This window comes from Nymphaea colorata, chromosome 6 (assembly GCF_008831285.2).
Source record: "Nymphaea colorata isolate Beijing-Zhang1983 chromosome 6, ASM883128v2, whole genome shotgun sequence".
NCBI classification, from domain to species: Eukaryota; Viridiplantae; Streptophyta; class Magnoliopsida; order Nymphaeales; family Nymphaeaceae; genus Nymphaea; species Nymphaea colorata.
The window spans coordinates 1,915,535-1,933,126 of NC_045143.1; the positions used below are offsets into that span (position 1 = coordinate 1,915,535).

Sequence of the window (17,592 nt, forward strand, 5' to 3'; positions counted from 1 at the left end):
ATTCATGCACCAAGTTAAGGCTTCCACCTGCCTCCTTACAATGAGTATGGTCGCCACAAACAGTGTTTGAATTCAATGTACGCCAAAAAGGAAATGATCAACAGAATCTTCCTGCTCAATCAATCTCTCTTTTATTTGAGATTCGAGATCTGATGCGCCATACCGGCGGTCCACGCCCCAACAATGTAAAACTGCACAGGCGGCCTCCTCGACCGCCATGGAAAGCAACAGGCTCCTTTGCCTGTTCATAGATTAATGACGAATCAAAGTTATGAAAGATCAGTTGGGGTGCCAATTCGATGATTTCGATCAATTATATATCCTGAAAGAGAGAACGCACCAATGGCCGAACCAGAATCGCTCGGTGACGGGAAAACTTTTCTGCTTTAAACAAAAGAAAAAGTGAGAGTTTAAGCTAAGAACGAAAGGTGTGATAAGAACTGCGAGAAAGGAGCAAGGAAATCGTTTTATGCCACTAATTCATGAAAAGTCGCAACTTTTGATCCTAGGAAACTAGTGATGTTACCTTAAAGACCGACTATAGTACCATTTGCTTTGGCCAATTATTGGGCTTCGGGCAACCGCATTTTTTTGTTGCTGAATCAACTGATCACATGTAGGCAATGCCCATTGTGCAATCAGCTGGAATGGAACCTTTCAATTACAGGTAACATGTCTCTTGGCTAGCTCAGCTCCTCAAGTGGATGCTTACATACATACATGCATGCATATATACATAAGTATGTGGCAAATGCATGCCTAGCTACACAAGCATATGCACACTTGCTTGCATTTCAGCACATGTAAAAGGAACTGCAACAGTTTGTGCCTGTTGGGAGGACGCATGGGTGGTTTTCTGAGTTGAGGTCGCCTGATATTTTATGAAACTTCATATATGGATTCTATTTAAGCACTTACCCAACATTAGTGTTGTGGTAATCGATATCCTGACAAAGAAATGAATGGTATATGCCCTTGTATCAATGAAAAATGAAGGCGTTAAGAACGACCGGACCTACAATCCTTGTATCTTCCATATAGTGATAGGTCGCGTCCAAGTACAGAGTTTTGATGACAAGGTTTCCACCGACGACTGGATCGAACACTTTGTCAAAGATACAAGAGATATGGGGCATAAAGTGGCATAGTCCTTTGTGCTGAAAAGGAACCATCGATGTGGAAATGATCGAGGATTGAAATTGTTTTTTATATGGTTTTTCTAACATTTACCAATTTTTGTGTATGTGTATGTGTGTGGAGAATTGCGGCTCTCATCACCCAACTTACTTTGATGAGGGTCATTTGGTCCATCTTAATGGGTGGTTGAGAGAGGAGGAAAAGATGATGGATGTTTTTGTCATTTAATATTAATTCATATCTTTTTTTCATTGTTTTTTTCATTGCTCCTCCTTATGAATGAACGGGTGATTGTAGATAGCAAGAATCACCATTCAATCACTTGCATATATATATATATATATATATATATATATATATATATATATATATATATATATATATATATATATATAGCAATGGTTATATGTCAAATCAACAAACGCTGGATGCTGGAGATGCCATGGCGTAACATTTAAGAGCTTATGTATCATTCTCTAGTTAATAGTGAAAAGGACAAGAATCGACTCTTCTATTAAGGTACCCCTCTGCGTGAGGGTATCTGCAGACCAGGGTTAGAAGGTTGCGTCTTGGACCTGCGCACCTAAGGCATATGTGTAGCTAAATGGCACCGAGAAGGGAAAACCTGGTCGCTGGAAACGTCATCTTCATGAGGGAAACTGCTTCCTGGAAAAGTATGTCGTAGACCGGAACCTGTTTCTCATCACTTAAGAAACTTCATTTCCACATTCGTTAAGAAGGTTTTACTTGCAATAACGGTATTCTGATAAGTTTTGCAAAAGTGGTAACATTGTTCTTTTCCCAAGTTTTCCAATGTGAATGTGCTGCTTTGTTTGTCGCATCTACTTTGCTTAGAGTCATCAACCGCAGAGTCCACCAGTTTGTGACTCTCTAGCATACGTATTCAAGGGATCTTCAAGGCATACGTATTCAAGGGATCTTCAAGGAATGAAGTTAATCTTCTTTAGTTAAATTTGCATTTTTCTGTTTAGTTTTCCTGGTTTCTGCAAAGGTAATAGATTTCGGATTCTAAAACGTGCCGCATCATCGGCCTATATTATACACTATAAAGAAAAGGTTTAAGAGACAGAAAACTAAAGCCATTTATTATTACTATTTCATTTCACAACGTGTGGGTGACACATGGGCCAATACTCCTAAGAGGCTACTTAGTAGTTTCCTGTATGAGAGCCGAAGCCCGTATCGGGCCGACTAGGGAGACTATATCTTTGACTCGGTACTGCACTCCCCACCCTTAACTCAAGAGCATAATGACCATTGGAATCAAAGTGGCAATGCGGGTACGACTCCCCGCCAATCTGCTGAGCCCCTTAATGGGGCTAAGAGGCTACTTAATAAGAAGAATATTGTGTTCTGAGAAGAAGACATGTTCTTAAGTAACACGCATTCAAAGGACACAATGTTTTTGTTTTAGAAGAAAACATGGTACGCTTATGTTAATTGTTTTACTGGCTTATGTTAATTGTTTTACTGGTAAATCTAAAAGTAACAATTGTAATATTAACATTATGCAATTGTAATATTAACATTATGCTTTACATTATAAGAACATAGGATTATTGGATTGTATGTTCTAAGAACACAGAGCACTTCCTTATCAAATGTTTTCCAACAAAAATATGCATATCAGCCATCTCATACTTCGTTGGTGACACAATGGGATTGGAGGAAAGCCAGAACCTTCATGTCTTTTTAAAATTTGTGAACTAATACGAACTGCTGCCATTAAAATTTGTGAAGAGCGTAATCTTTTTTTCTCCTCCGCAGCTATATACAACTGATACGGCCGATAGACATTAGCTCTCTAAGCCACAAAAAATGAACGGACTGCAAGTTGGCAAGTTGGTAGCGTCAGCTTCTACTTCAACGGTGATCATATGACCAAACAAATGATATCTCTTCAACTTGGTAGCGTTTACGAGTGGCTTCTTCCAGATAAATAGAGGCAATATTGTGGAAAAGGAAGAGACTTAACCTAGATAATAATATCAGCCTACCTTTTTGGTGAATTACCTTTATTCGCGTATCGAAACCCGCACCTGCTCCATTTGCTGCTCCATGCAGCATTAGGATTTTGATGCCTCCCTATGGGCATGTGCCTTGTGGCGCAGAGTCACGCTGATGATCATGATCATGATGTGAACCACTAAAGATTAACATGGACATGAATCAACGGTGGGCTTGAGAAAGTCAGTTTATGATGACATGGACATGAAAAAGGTGAGATGGACCCATTGCAGTAGATGCATGCATGAAGGACAGCAGACTGTGTAGCATCACATCCCATAGGTAGGAGTGGGGTTAGGGTGTGTGTACCTTGTAAAGGGTATCATTTTGATTGTGCCCCTTGATACTTTGGAAGCCAAAAGTAACAGAGCCACTGTAGATAGGTATATACTTTTCTGACTAGTGCTCCAGCATCTGTCACTTTCATAACTAGTGATGAGTTACTAACTTCCAGGATTTGACATATTTTCTACATGCGGTATAGTTAAATCTATGTCAAAAAGATACGGGTATGATTTGATGTACAATTTGAGTTCGACATGCAGCATAAGTCCTTTTTCTCAAGAAATGACTATGTTTAGGTTTCTGCGCCAATCAAATGGTTTTTTTTTCCCTATGGCAAGATTGATGGGGTAGTTATTTCTTGTATTCTTCATTCTGAGATAGTGAAAACCCTATGGGACCGTAGATGTAAGAGGACCTTGGTTTCCAAACTACATAAAAATCCTTCGTGTACTTTTTCTTTTTCTTCTTCGTATCTCTTTATATCGTGAAGAGAGAGATGGGGCTTCATTTGTAACAGAGATGTGTACCAATATGATTAATCTAAAAAGTAAGTATTTCAGTAAACTAATTATCTGCAACGCGTGAAAATTGTGAGTATAGTTTCTTCGCACAAAATTTTGAGTATAGTTTCTTCGCACAGTTCTTCATGGTCCTCAAGAAAAGATTATCTCGCAATGATAATGTCCATGTTTCGCTCGTAAGTACTCCATGATGCGCTTCTTTTCCTGGTAATCAATTGTAGAAAGTATAGAGAGCTTGGTGACTGAATACAATGACAACTAGTCCAAAGTTGCAGTTACAATAGGCAATTTGAAGCAGAGCGAAAGTTTGCCGGAATAAAGAAACTTGTCACTGAAGAGATGACTCTCATCTTTCGATCTTAAGAGCTTCTACTCCAGAAATCCAGTTTTTAGTTTTCTGTTTTGCGTAAGTTATACCAAATTGTCCACACAAAACAACAACAACAAAAAAAGCTTCTTAGCTAAAATAATTGCTACAAAAACTGCATTAGTGAGAAACCTTTTTCGCTGAAAAAGATATCTGAACTATCAATGGCTGCCTCTCCTCGGGTCAGGACGAGGTTTTGTGGCTATGAGTTAACTGATCATCAAAAGGCGGTGGTGAGATGAAGGAAATTAAATAAATCACTTTCTTAAGATCAATCACTTGACAGCCTCATGATGTCCCACCTTGGCCTGGAATCACAAGATTTTAAGTGGCATTATAAAGTTTGTTGCTTATCTTGCTTTAGTAATGAAACAGACTCATCGACAAATGAACTTGTGTTGTATATGTAGCCATCTAGCTTGGTTTTGGCCTCAAAACTGCATTTAAGTGGACTAATTTTCCATTACGGGACAATTGGTGCAAATCAATCACAAGACTAAACTTCATACCAGCTTGAGCTGCTTAGGTAATTGAGAACCAGGATGATTGGTGGTATAGAAGAAATCGAACTTGAATCACCTTGGAAACTGCGCTCTCACAGGTTGGTCTACCGTGTTTGCCACTAAAAATATCAGGGTAATAAGATCGTAAAAATTCATTTAGCAAAACCTGGACATCTATGTAACTCCTCCCCTTAGGAATTTTTTTGGCAGGCTGTCATTATCAAATCGTATGTAATTTTGATGTTGTACAAACAAAAGTGAAGAAGGGGACCATGCACAACTACTGTGGCGCCCATAGTACACCATGAAAGAGGTGAGGCCAACAGCTTAATTGAGCTGGAGGCCCACGTTCTATAATTTCGGATCTACAGCATGTAAGTAGCAAAAGTTTCTCGCCAGTTGGGCTGAGATATTTTCTGCATATGTATTTGAAAATGACTCTCTATTCTGTTGTGAAGCTGTTGTATATAGCTATGGTTCCAAAACCTCCACCTTGCTCTGAACCTGTGAAGTAATGAATGGCCGCTCTGGTGTCATTATACAAACAATAATAACTTGATCAGGAACAAAGATTCTCTATGTCGAAGCGCTCGGTAGGAGGCAAAGCAGAAACATGTCACAGATACGGACAAGAAATGTGAACCAATATGGTTTTAAGATGTGAGCTTGCAAATAGTTTTTGGAAAATAATGAAAGTTTTACTAAATTATAAAACTTACTAAAGAGAAAACAATGCAACCAAGTGCAGCTTTCAAGGACAGGTCACGCATTGTCCGCTTTGCTGTGTGCTGCTAGTGGACATAGTCCAAACTCAAAGAAATGCGACTCTATGGCATGCCAAAAAACTTCTGCTGCACTCTTCATTAAGATTCCTTTCAAAGTTGTTTTGTGTATGTAAAAGAGTAAAAGAAACCATTTCATTTCATTAGTAAGGTTTTGAAGTTCTAAAAGAGAAAAATGTAATAAGCATCTTTGCTCTCTCAACTAGTGGATGTCTATAAATGGGGTGACATAATCACCAAAATAGTCTTCACATGGGAGCACCTTCTGTATCATGAACACAAAAACGATTCTGTTCGCACATGATGAAATGAGGTCAAGAATTGATGACTTCAATTCCTTTTCCTCTTGGCTTTCACTGATCTGGTGGAGGAACCTTAATCTAAGGGAGAAAGAGGAGTTATACCATCTTAGTAAAGCGATGCTTGGGCAAGTTGTGTAGAAGCCCTCCATCCACATCACTGTGCATGACACTGCAAGTACCGTGAGTGACTTCCAACAAGGCAATCCAATAAAAACTTCATCAAAGACTAGCCACTCTACTCCCACTTGCACAACTGGACTGTGCAGCATGTGGAAGATGCTGAAACAAATAGAATCAAGCTTTCACAGAATCCCCTTAACTTGCTGTTCTTTATATTGTGATCAGCTTGATCTTCTTTTCCTTTTTGTTTTTTGGGAAAGGAGACAAGGAGAAGCCTACATGCAGTTAACTGCACATTGGTATGTCTTTGTTCGATAACCCTTGGGTGTTGCGTCTCCTGAGCCCACCAAAGAGTAGTCAGTTTTCATGCTTTAGGAAAGGCAAGCTATCCTGATCACTTTGCCCTTCAAAACCATGGCCATATTGTAGGGCATGAAAAAAAAAAAGAGCAGCTAACTGATTTGCTAGATTTATTTAACTCGTATAGGACTTGATTGTCGTTGGCTCATCTTAAGGAACTGAGCATGAGTTTATCCACATGAGAAAATAAGTCAAGTCTGAACATAAGATCTCCACATAGCTTGTATGAGCCTAAATCTGTATGTGTATGTGTGCCTGTTATCCACTCGATGCAAGTTCAGATTATCATTTGAGATCTATATTTTACTTGAAGTAAAGTTTGGTGAATGAGAAAGTGGTTTTCTTTCATGTGACACGCACTATTCTAAAGGAAATGGGAACGGGTTCTTGTTAAAGACAAATAAAAGAGGGTTAGTAGTTCACGTGATGTATGTCCAAGTCCGACGAAAGAATTAATCATTTGGGTAGAACAACTTTCGCTGAATACAAAATACCAACATGATTTCAGTTGCTCTGATTGGCTCTTTCGCATGTATTCAGTTTCACATGGTAAAGAAACGAATTTCACATACCTTCTAGAAGCTAAGTTGTAGGCACACCCTTAAAAGAATAGCGGTAAAAGCTTGATTTACACCCAGCTTCGGCTTAAGCAGCGAGGAGCACCCCGTAGAAATCAAACCCTGGTCTAAGGATGTTGAATGAGTCGAGTGCCGAGATCGAGCTGGCTCAACTCAACTCGAACTCCATCACTAACTCGGGTCATGTACAATCCTACCCTGGTCTGCTTGCCTTGACACCACGTAAAACGTCTTTTAGGTGTAAACATATTCAACAGAACCTTTTTCCCAGACTAATTTAAGAAGAAGTGTTACTAAATGCTTAGCCAAACATGGTACATTCTTACTCGTGCTTTCATCGTAACAAATTTTTCAAACTTAAAAGGCAGAAGCGGTGCCTGCCAGGAAATTGTTGGGCTCTTAGACAGATAGATATTAGTTACATCTCTCAAATGAAAACCCAAAAAGAGAATTTGATTCAACTCGTGTCATAATATTTGAATGAAACAACTACTACTTGGCCATAGAAGATAATGAAATTTCACTTCCCTATTTCCGTATGTGCTGACGCATCAGTTGTCAAGATCACTTTCACTGGCTTCAATTCTTTCTTGATGCGCAGTTTGAACCCTGACTGCACTTGGGCATGGATTCTTCAAGCCAGTTCCAGCCTTCTACTAAACAAGGATGCCAACGAACAGGATTCAGATCAGCTATCTGACTTGCCAACCACGATCTATCAGAACTAGTGGTGTCAATGCATGTACCATCAGCAGACCCTACTCAGTTTCATGATTTACGTCTGTATCTGCATGCGACCAGTTCAAATCGTCGTACGTTTGATTCAGTAAAGCCAACATCTTGAACACCCCATACTAGAAAGCAAAAAAAAAAAAAAGGAAAGAAAAAAACCAGAGAACACCGGGAGCAAGCCGGTCTGGTGTCATTCTACAAACAATTACTTGATCAGGAACAAAGATTATCCATGTTGAAAGCAGCGATTGGTAGGAGGCAAAGCCGAAACCTATGTCACAGATAACAAGAAGCGTGACCTAATAAGGTGCTAAGACGTGAGCTTGCATATATTTTTCGGAAAATAATGAAAGTTTTACTAAAGTGTAAAACATACTAAAGAGAAAACAATGCAACCAAGTGTAGCTTTCATGGACAGGTCATTGTCTCCCTTGCCGTGTCCTGCTAGTGGACATAGTCCAAAGAAATGCGGCTCCATGACATGCCAAGAAAACTTCTGCTGCACTCTTCGTTAAGATTCCTTCGGCAGTTGTTTCCTGTATGTAAAAGAGTAAAAGAAATCATTCCATTTCATTAGCAAGGTTTTGAAGTTCCAAAAGAGAAAATGCAATAAGCATCTTTGCTCTCCCAACTAGTGGATGTCTGTCCATAAATGGGCTGACATAATCACCAAAATGATCTTCATATGGGAGTACCTTCTGTATCATGAACACGGAAAGATCCTGCTCCCATATGATGCAATGAGATCAAGAATTGATGAGTTCCAATCCCTTTTCCTCTTGGCTGTCACTGATCTAGTCAAGGAACCTAATATTTGGCTGACCCACTCAAGAGGCACGGTAACGACTTGAGAAGGTGTACATCTCGAAGGCAGTTTTTGCTACCATTGACTCACGATTTTATCTACGCTTAAAGTGACGATGGTAAAGGATCATGAACCACTGACGGAATGCCCTTGTGCTTAACTCTTGTATATGATCACTGAATCACTAATAGCACAAATTTTCTGAATGGTTGTTTAAATTGAGTAGGTGGAAGTACTAGGGTGCAAAATCTCCCGAAGAAGCTGCGCTTCTGCAATTCCATTTTTTCATAACGATTGCTGTCCAGATTTTGTTTTTAAGCATACTTGTTCCCGCTAGTTCCAGTTGGTCTTTTCCTTTACGAACCAATAGCCTTGCAGGAGTCCCCCTCTCATTTCAATTTGTCGTAACCAGACAGAGGAAAAATAAGTTCAAACAGGAGATCACATGATCAAGTTTTCAGCACCAACAGTTACCAAACTAGTGTTCAAGCTTTTCCCCTGCTGGATCCTCAGAAAATATGGAAGAGGATAGTTTGAGGTTAGGATTTTTTTTCTTTCTCTGTAGCACTGCTACCATTGCATTCTTGCAGATACGTGTTCACATTGGATTATTGGCTCTTCCAGTAGCCACTATCACCAGTAATCCATGCAAGAACATGATCCATCCTTGAAATGGTGAAACCTGTTTCGATCCCTCACAATTATTTCCCTACTGAACACCTTAGAGATAAGCTTAAAGACATCGTGACAATCATTACATATTCTAAGATTCTTCACAATCCTTATGGGCATACCCTCTTTCAAACTAATAAAGCCAAATGCTATGGCCAACCTTTCACTGTGTCTACACAACGCATTTTGCTTCTCTTCCTCCTCGATATCAAAGAGCACTTCTTCTGTGTTCGGCACATAGCCCTCTAACGTCAGTCTGCTGGAAATCTCTTCCAACTTCATCTCAATCTCCAAGTGTTTGGGGTGTAACTTGTCACCAACAAAAAATTCATGAACAACTCCATCGACCTCAATGACACTACAACCAGGCACCTTTTTTACACCATTTCTCTTCATCAGCTCCCTCACATTACCAACTCCATCCCATGTATTCGTTGATGCATATGTATTAGACAAAAGCACATACGCTCCGTCGTTCTTCGCTTCCAGTTCTACTATTTTTCTCAGTGCATACTGTGCGACGTCTGTTCTTTTATAGAGCCTGCAAGCGTTGAGCAGTGCACCCCACACACCAACATGAGGTACCACAGGCATGCTGTTTATGAAATCAATGGCCTCATCCAAGCGTCCGGCTCGACCAAGTATATCAACCATGCATCCATAATGCTCTGCTATGGGCTCTAGGCCATCTGTATGTATCATAGATTGAAAATGCAGCTGCCCCTTCTCTACCAAACCAGCTACACTGCATGCACGCAAAACAGCAACGTAGGTGATCTCGTTTGGCACAAGCCCAGACCAACGCATTGAATCAAACAGCTCAAGACATTCCCTGCCAAGACCGTGCATTGCAAGTCCGTTCATTGCCGTTGTCCAAGTCAAGACATTCTTCTCACTCATCTTGTTAAAGACTTCCATAGCTCTTGTTATTTCCCCGCACTTTGCATACATGTCAATCAAAGAGGTTCCAAGATTCACGTTCAATCTCAACTTGTTCTTCTCAATGTAAACGTGAACCCACTTGCCCTGATCCAATGCGCCAAGATGCCCACATGCTGACAGCACTGAAACCATTGTCGCTTCATTAGCTTTCACCCCAGCCATCTGCATCTCATGAAACATACTTAGAGCAGCAATGGAAGATCCACCCTGCGCATACCCGGTAATCATGGCATTCCACGCCACAACATCCCTCTCGGGCATATGATCAAACAAATTCCTCGCATAATCCAATTCTCCAGCCTTAGCCCATGCCCCAACCAACGCCGTCCAAGCAACAACATCTGGCTGAAGACTTTTGATGAACAGTTGGTGCGCGGCGCCAACACAGCCAAACGAGGAGTACATATGAATCAATGCCGATTCGACATGGCTATCTGACTCAAACCCACGTAAAAAAGCAGCAGAGTGGGCAGATTCTCCGAGCTCTAGAGAGTGAAGCTGCGTGCAGGAGCGGACCAAGAAGGTGAACGTGAAGTTGTCGGGTTCGAGGAGCCGGTGGAGGGCGTGCCTGAACAAAAGCAAGCCTTGGTCGGGCTGGTGGCTCTTAGAGTATGCCCTGATCATCGTGTTGACAGCAAAAATCGTGGGGTTCTCAGAATGGTCGAGGATCAACCGGGCGTAATTCACGTCGGAGGTGCCGTCGGCAGAGAGGGCGGACAAGGAGATAAGCTTGCCGAGGAAGCGAGGGTGGTGGGAGAGGCCACTGGTGATCATCTGGGCGTGAATCTGCATCACTTCATTCATGGAGGAAGGGTTGATGGAGGAATCGAAGAGCGCCAGGGCAGTGGGAGTTGGGTGCTTCGTCAGTGACCTCAACGCATTCAGCATGCTGTAAGAACCCGTCCAGAGAGAGAGACGGCCGATAAACTGGAACATAATACAATGACAAGCAAACCATAGATAAACAAACAATCAAAACGTAAAGAAAAACAAAGAACAAAAACGCGCGCGAGAGAGATGGGGATGCAGCTAGTTAGGTGCATATCCAAATCAATGAATTGTAAAGTGTCCAATGAATCTACTCTATTCTCTATTTTTTAAGGCAGATTTATAAGATAGTAAGATCGCCAAACATCCTCAAAGAACTATTTTCTTAACATAATGGTCCTCAAACAAACTTTAAACCCTGGGGTTAAGAGGAGAGGGGGGCTAAGACCTCTTGTGGTGGGCAGGCTTAAAAACTCTCAGTTCACACAAAAAAGAAAAGAAAAAGATTCACATTGGCAATTGCTCGCATAAGCTTACTTCTGCCTCTTCGAATGCCGAAGAAAAATACACTTTCTTCCACTTATTATATGTAAGCTGCAAATGAACCAATACTTTGTTCAGCTGTCATGCTCAAAGATGATGCAAGTAAACTCGTTCCAATCGGCCTAAACCAAGCCTGTCCATACAAAAATACAATACTAAAATACTTTTTTTTTTCAGAAAACTTTCATCTTATCCAAGTTGCCAACAAACATTGGAAAAGAAAATTTAGTTCAAATGTAGAAACTGAACATATTCCATGCTATCCCCCAAAAGATAGCTGATGCCCAATCTTTTTCTACACCAACCCTGCTTTGCACAGGCATTTTTGAATAGCATGGAAGAATGTGTCATTCAACCCTTCACTCTCACCTGTATCATGTCAGCGTTCTTCTGAGCTGAGAAAAGGAAAGAACATTCTTTTCCCTTTAGACGAGAAAAAAGGAGAGATTAAAGCAGGAGTTACCAGAAAAATGTGTAGTTCCTTCATACTTCCCTAAGCCTATGATGATTCCCTTGCAGCTTTTACTCAATCTCATGATTATGGCATCTACCTTGCGTGCTACTTAAAAAAGAGAAGGCCTTGGACTCTCCGATTTCTGAGCAGAGATCATTTTATCGAACCTTCTTGTTGATCCGCTGATGCAAGAAAAGAGACACTGGTTTTTGAACTGCCTCGAAGAGACCGATCGTATTCATTTTTTAAGGTCCTTTCTTCGTGTTCTTCCCCGTGAAAAGACAATGACTTGGAATCGAAGGCAATGTAGAACGTGTAGTCATGGATTTGCACATCAACACGTACACTTTTCGTAGTCGCTGTACGTCGATATCTGCCTCCTCGGGACCGAGAAATTTCATTTGACCAGTTGATTTTAAGACCATGTATCAATGTTCCATGTATATGTATTCTTGCCTTTTGGGTTTTTTTTTATAATTGTTATATATATATATATATATATATAAGCAATCTATCTAAATGTTGGAGGCTTTCACCCACTTATATCATATCATTGTTTATATCATATCATTGTGGCCAATACATGCCTAAATTTTTATATGCTAAATCAATGAAAGTGCACATTGGTTGGGCCAGTACTGATATTGACAACATTGATATCTTCCCATATTTTCTACATCCGATGAGGTCCAAGTATTCATGCGGCTTTCATGGAAGAGAATTCATACCGAAGAATGAGTCATATATTTGAAAACATTGTTCAATATACAAAGAAGGCATTAAATTACGTTAGGAATTAAGGTAGCTGTATTCGACTAGCCATCAAGCTAGTCGACAAGACTTTCCTTTCTGGTAGGCATGAAGAAAAATGAAGACTTCCTTTTATTGTTAGGGACAGCCGACTGGCGATGTGGGAGGGGATGAAAGAAAGGAAGTGATGAAAAATCTCATCCCGTCTCTCACAGGGGTTAGTCAATCGGGCTGAGTGTCATGAAGGTGCGATTTGATCACTCTACATCCCTGAGATCTACAAACACGAGACCAAGCGACCTCTGCCCCTTCGTTTCACTTCCATTCAAACGAAAGGTGTTGGCGATCAGGGATTCCTCATTTGAGGCTCAAAGATTTGAAATCCATAACACCAACAATCCTGAGTTTTTTCGTGGAAGAATGCCTGGTCAAGATCCGAGGAATTCAAAGTTCAAAACCAAACTGTGATTTCTTTTCAATGCCAAGTTTGACCGCCTTTCTACACAAAATTTTAAAAAAAAAACGGTGAGCTATAAAGATCCACCACAATCAAGCAAGCTTTAAATAATCTAGAAGGTAGCTGCTAGGATACCTAATATCAAGACTTCTTTCTACATGAGCATCGAGACATTGTGGACATGGCATTAGGTGTCTCAATTTTAAGAAATGGATGATTTCTTCATCAATCGTATCATAAATAAGTTAACACTTGGTGTCACATTGGCCCTTGGTCTCTGATCCTGCATTTTCAAACTGATTTACATAATATCATCATTGGAGAATTTTCCTGCCAACACCAAAAAACACTCCCAGTTGGAAATGCACTTTCAATTTGGTGTTTATCTAAATCTATTCAATTTTCTTATTTTGAGTGAGCAGAAGGATTAATCCTACCACCCAGGTGAAAGCCGAAACTCTTCTTTCTTTCCGAATGATTAATCCTACCACCCACGTGAAAGCCGAACCTCTCCTTTCTTTCCCTTGCCCTCGAAGTCCGGTGAGACATGTACTTCAATACTCTTATGCTACATATACAGGAACATAGCCCCTCATAAGTCGAACCAGAGACATACAATATGCCCTAAATTTGCCCATTTGAACTATGCTCCTCGAAGGAGTTGAGTTTACTTATTTCTAAGACCAAATTTTTGAGCATGTTATTAGTCTTCCTCTAAATTTACCATGAGCAAAATTAGCGTTTGAATGGATGGGATGCCTCAAGATGTACTGTTGAGACATTCAATCTTGAAAGTACACCAACACAAACACAAGACCAAGATAAGCACCGGTCCTTTTATTTCTAAGTAACACCTAAAGCAATCACACCCCTACGCGTATGGCTTAGAGGAAGAGGGAGAGAGAGAGAGCCTACTCAGTGCTCACGACTGGCATGTCCAAAATAAGTAGCATCAAACACAATGTCAATTATAAGGGCTCAAACCCGGCCAGAAAGGTAGAAGTAAAGTTTCACGTGTTTGATTAAGACTTTTTTAAGGCGAAAACCACCGAATGTGGTGTGAAACTTATCGGAAAGACTTTTTTTCACCTATTCAAACGGCTACACTTTGATGACATCGACCCCAAATCAACCGATCCAATGTGGCAGCGTGTTGCTCAGGTGCTGCGAAATCATGGGTTGGATCAGATTTCAGGTCTGACAACATCCGATACTTCAGCTCTTGTCTCTTTGTGAAGGGTCTGATTCAGAGAGAGTTAAGACTTAATGTCAGATCCTGAGGGCCCGACCCCAAATACTCCGATTTCAGATCCCGGGAATTCAAACGCCCTCATAAATTCTCAGCAAATTAAGCGTCAGGTTAGAGATTTGAACGCCGCTGAAGACACCCCAAGTCAATAATGTGATGTAATGTCTACAAACAGGTCAAGCAAGCACCACATTAACTAGCCAACCTACTATCTAGAATCATATGTCATATTCATTATATGTTCCACAGCCAATCAATATTGAATTCCCCACTTAGCACACCATTTTTCTTTTCTATAGGCCATGCTAAAGTTAGGCAGATCATTATTAGGTATTCAACTCTTCGCTCACCCTAGTCCCCTTTGTCTACTTGTCATCACTTTTGCTTCTACATCTCCCTCTTCTATCTTTTTCATCTTCTCTATGCATATTCTTTCATTTTCTCACTTGGTTTATATATATATATATATATATATATATATATGTGTGTGCGCGCGCATTGGAATTTAGAGATGAATATTTTTATGAAACTAGCAGCCTGTAATTGGTAGGCCCATCTCATCATTTAATGTTCAAGCACATCTTTTGCTGGGCCTAGTGGTAGAGCGTGAGGGTTAGGTGAAGCCTATCTTGAATGATCTTTTGGCAGCACACCGGGTCATGGGCTGCCGTATGAAATTAACATGAACTTGAGCTGACAATATAAATTTGGCACATGCAAACGGCTCGCTTGATTTGGTAAGTAAATAATGCACTTACGTGTACAATATCATGCCTAACCATATACGTTTTTATCTGCTTGACAGCGCTTCGATTACTTCAAATCAAGCATAATGTGGATCATAGACTTAATCTTGAGGGGGAAAACTGCCTAAGCTAGAATGCGAAGCAGGTGTAATCCTCTGCACACACAGTTAGAATTGGAAACACTTTGAATTAGGGGTGGTTTAAGTATCGAGAGGATTGGCGCAATGAATAAGATGAGAGCTGACACGCGAGCAGCTTTTGTTTAATCTATTCAAATGGAACATAAGCTTTCAACCCGAATCTAAAAATATGTATTGTGGCAACCAGAGGAGTAAGTGTTGGGAGACCAGGTGAAGATGAAGTATTTCAGTCTACCGTCCAACAAGAAGGTCAAAACCCTCCACTCAACCCCACATCCTTCAAAGGTCCACGCTTGCTTTTGATGCTTTAAGAAAAGCACTCTCGTATGCTTTAATTTGCACATCAATGTCATTCTTTTGTAGCTCAGATATCAATGATTCAAAATGAAAATTGGCCGCCTACAGCTTCGCCCCACTGAATGTGCCAACGTCCATGAGGATTGCTGGAACATGTGGCAATAACCAACAAGAACGGCGCAGTTCTGGTTAGGCAAATTACATGAAATAATGTGTTTTATTGCCGTGTTTATGTATGGATCTGGTTTTTGACCCAATATCAATGGTCCACCTATGGCTATGACCCCAGAAAAGGGGGACGACGGCGCGGGATTCAATTGACCAACTTGAGGTCGCAACTCCTAAGCGATAAGGCCTGGGACCCACAACTGCCACCTTTCGTAGACCAACATAGCTTCGGATGGAACTCAAAAGAGAAAGCTAAATAATTTCACTTGCAAGTGTAAGTTATAACTTAAAAAGAAAATTTAATTGTAAATTGATTTTTAGGTTTCCAAATATAAAAATCTTGTTAAGGCACTTGGATTTGTGAAAAAAAAAAAAAGGCAACTTGTTAGAAAAGAGACTTAGAAGAGTGTATTGCACACAAAGCGTATCAAATCACTTTCCAATGACATGTACATGCTTCAAAACAACAACTAAACACATGGAGAGAGAGACACATTGGGACGTAATCATCATGGTAGTTTATCATGTTCATTGATTTTGGGTAACTAATTAACACACATATATACACACACACAAAGAAAGAGGGAGAGGTGGCAAAAGCCCTGCCAAGTAGCCCGGCAATCCTCAACTCAAATCAACACTCCTGTGTTCCTCAATGTTATAAAGATTATGTGCTCCAAACTGAGGATGTGGGTTTACATTCCATTAGTTCGACCAATTACACTACTTATCATGTGTGGGGATGAGAGAGAGAGAGAGAGAGAAAGCTGATAAAATCCGAATGCATAATACTCAGACTTAATGTCACACACGCGGACACCTATGCTTTAAGGAGGGTAGATTTTAACACCCAAAAAAATTAGAGAGAGAAAGAGAGTCCAGTAAACTAATAAAATCTCATGTACCCAATTATAGCTTCTAAAAAGCAGCAAAATGTCATGCAGCTAAAATAAATGCAGAATACATAAGAAAAAACATTGAGTTATTGACATTTTTTTTAGACGTTTATTTACGGAAAACCACTTGTAGCATAAAACTCTCAAGTTCATACCCAAATGACTCTAAGATTTTAACTTGCTTTGGGCCTTATGTGGACCTATGATACACCTTTCAACTTCAATGTCGCACAATGCTACCATTTACAACTTAGAGGAATAATACACCAAAACATGACAAGGATTACGATATTCAAACCGCAGATCCCTGCAATGTGAACAGTTTTACTGCTCAGCTGCACTCTATGCCCTATGATGCGAGCTACCAACATTTGTTTCTCTTTCTTTCTTTTGCTTCGAGTTCAGAAGTCATAACTTTTTTTGTTTTTGGAACTCTTTTCTAAGAAAAGGAAACTGAATAAGTCATGGCACAAATTCATGATTGCCAAACGAAATCGAATTTTTATGCGAAAACCATCGAACCTAAAGTGCATAAACCAGACAACTTCAAAGTAGGTCTGTCCTTATATGGCCTATGTGCCATTGCTTTTTGGATCATGATCAAGGTAGATGACACTGGAGAGGCCAACGCTAGTCTCGCATGGATTTTGCTAGATAACCATTGCCTTCGTCCAGTCCCAATCTCACTCAGCACGCCGCTATAGTGATTTGACTTCAGTGGTGGAGCTAGAAATTTAAATAAGAGCGAACAGTAAGGACAGACACTGCACACCATGGGTTGGCCAAGTGGCTATATGTCAAAAGCCGAGCATGTCTCATTCTGACTGACTGCCAGTGACACAGTTAGAAATTTTTTGTTGTGGGGCACTAAATGACGACTTAAGAAAGAGCAGCAAAGTTTATCTTCAGCGGCCAAAGACGTGGCCAAAATGCTCACAATCAATGTTTGATTGAACAAGAACTCGGAGGCATAGGATCTTAGATTCTTGA

At 40.4% G+C, this 17,592-nt stretch overlaps 1 protein-coding gene across 9 annotated transcripts; it reads right to left on the reverse strand.

The window, feature by feature from the left end:
* Positions 1 to 7,415: 7,415 nt before the first annotated feature.
* On the reverse strand, positions 7,416 to 11,971 carry LOC116255501 (putative pentatricopeptide repeat-containing protein At5g40405). 9 transcript variants are annotated; one of them, XM_050078151.1, is made up of 5 exons: positions 11,909 to 11,971; positions 8,411 to 11,061; positions 8,092 to 8,251; positions 7,875 to 7,986; positions 7,416 to 7,770 (listed from the first exon to the last, which is right to left on the reverse strand). In XM_050078151.1, exons 1-2 carry the CDS (start codon positions 11,930 to 11,932, stop codon positions 9,154 to 9,156), a joined length of 1,932 nt encoding a protein of 643 aa, XP_049934108.1. In that variant the 5' UTR covers positions 11,933 to 11,971; the 3' UTR covers positions 7,416 to 7,770; positions 7,875 to 7,986; positions 8,092 to 8,251; positions 8,411 to 9,153. The 9 variants fall into 9 exon arrangements, with proteins under 9 accessions (XP_049934108.1, XP_049934109.1, XP_049934107.1 ...); XM_050078152.1 differs by having other exon boundaries at positions 7,416 to 8,014; XM_050078150.1 differs by having other exon boundaries at positions 7,875 to 8,251.
* Positions 11,972 to 17,592: the final 5,621 nt, after the last annotated feature.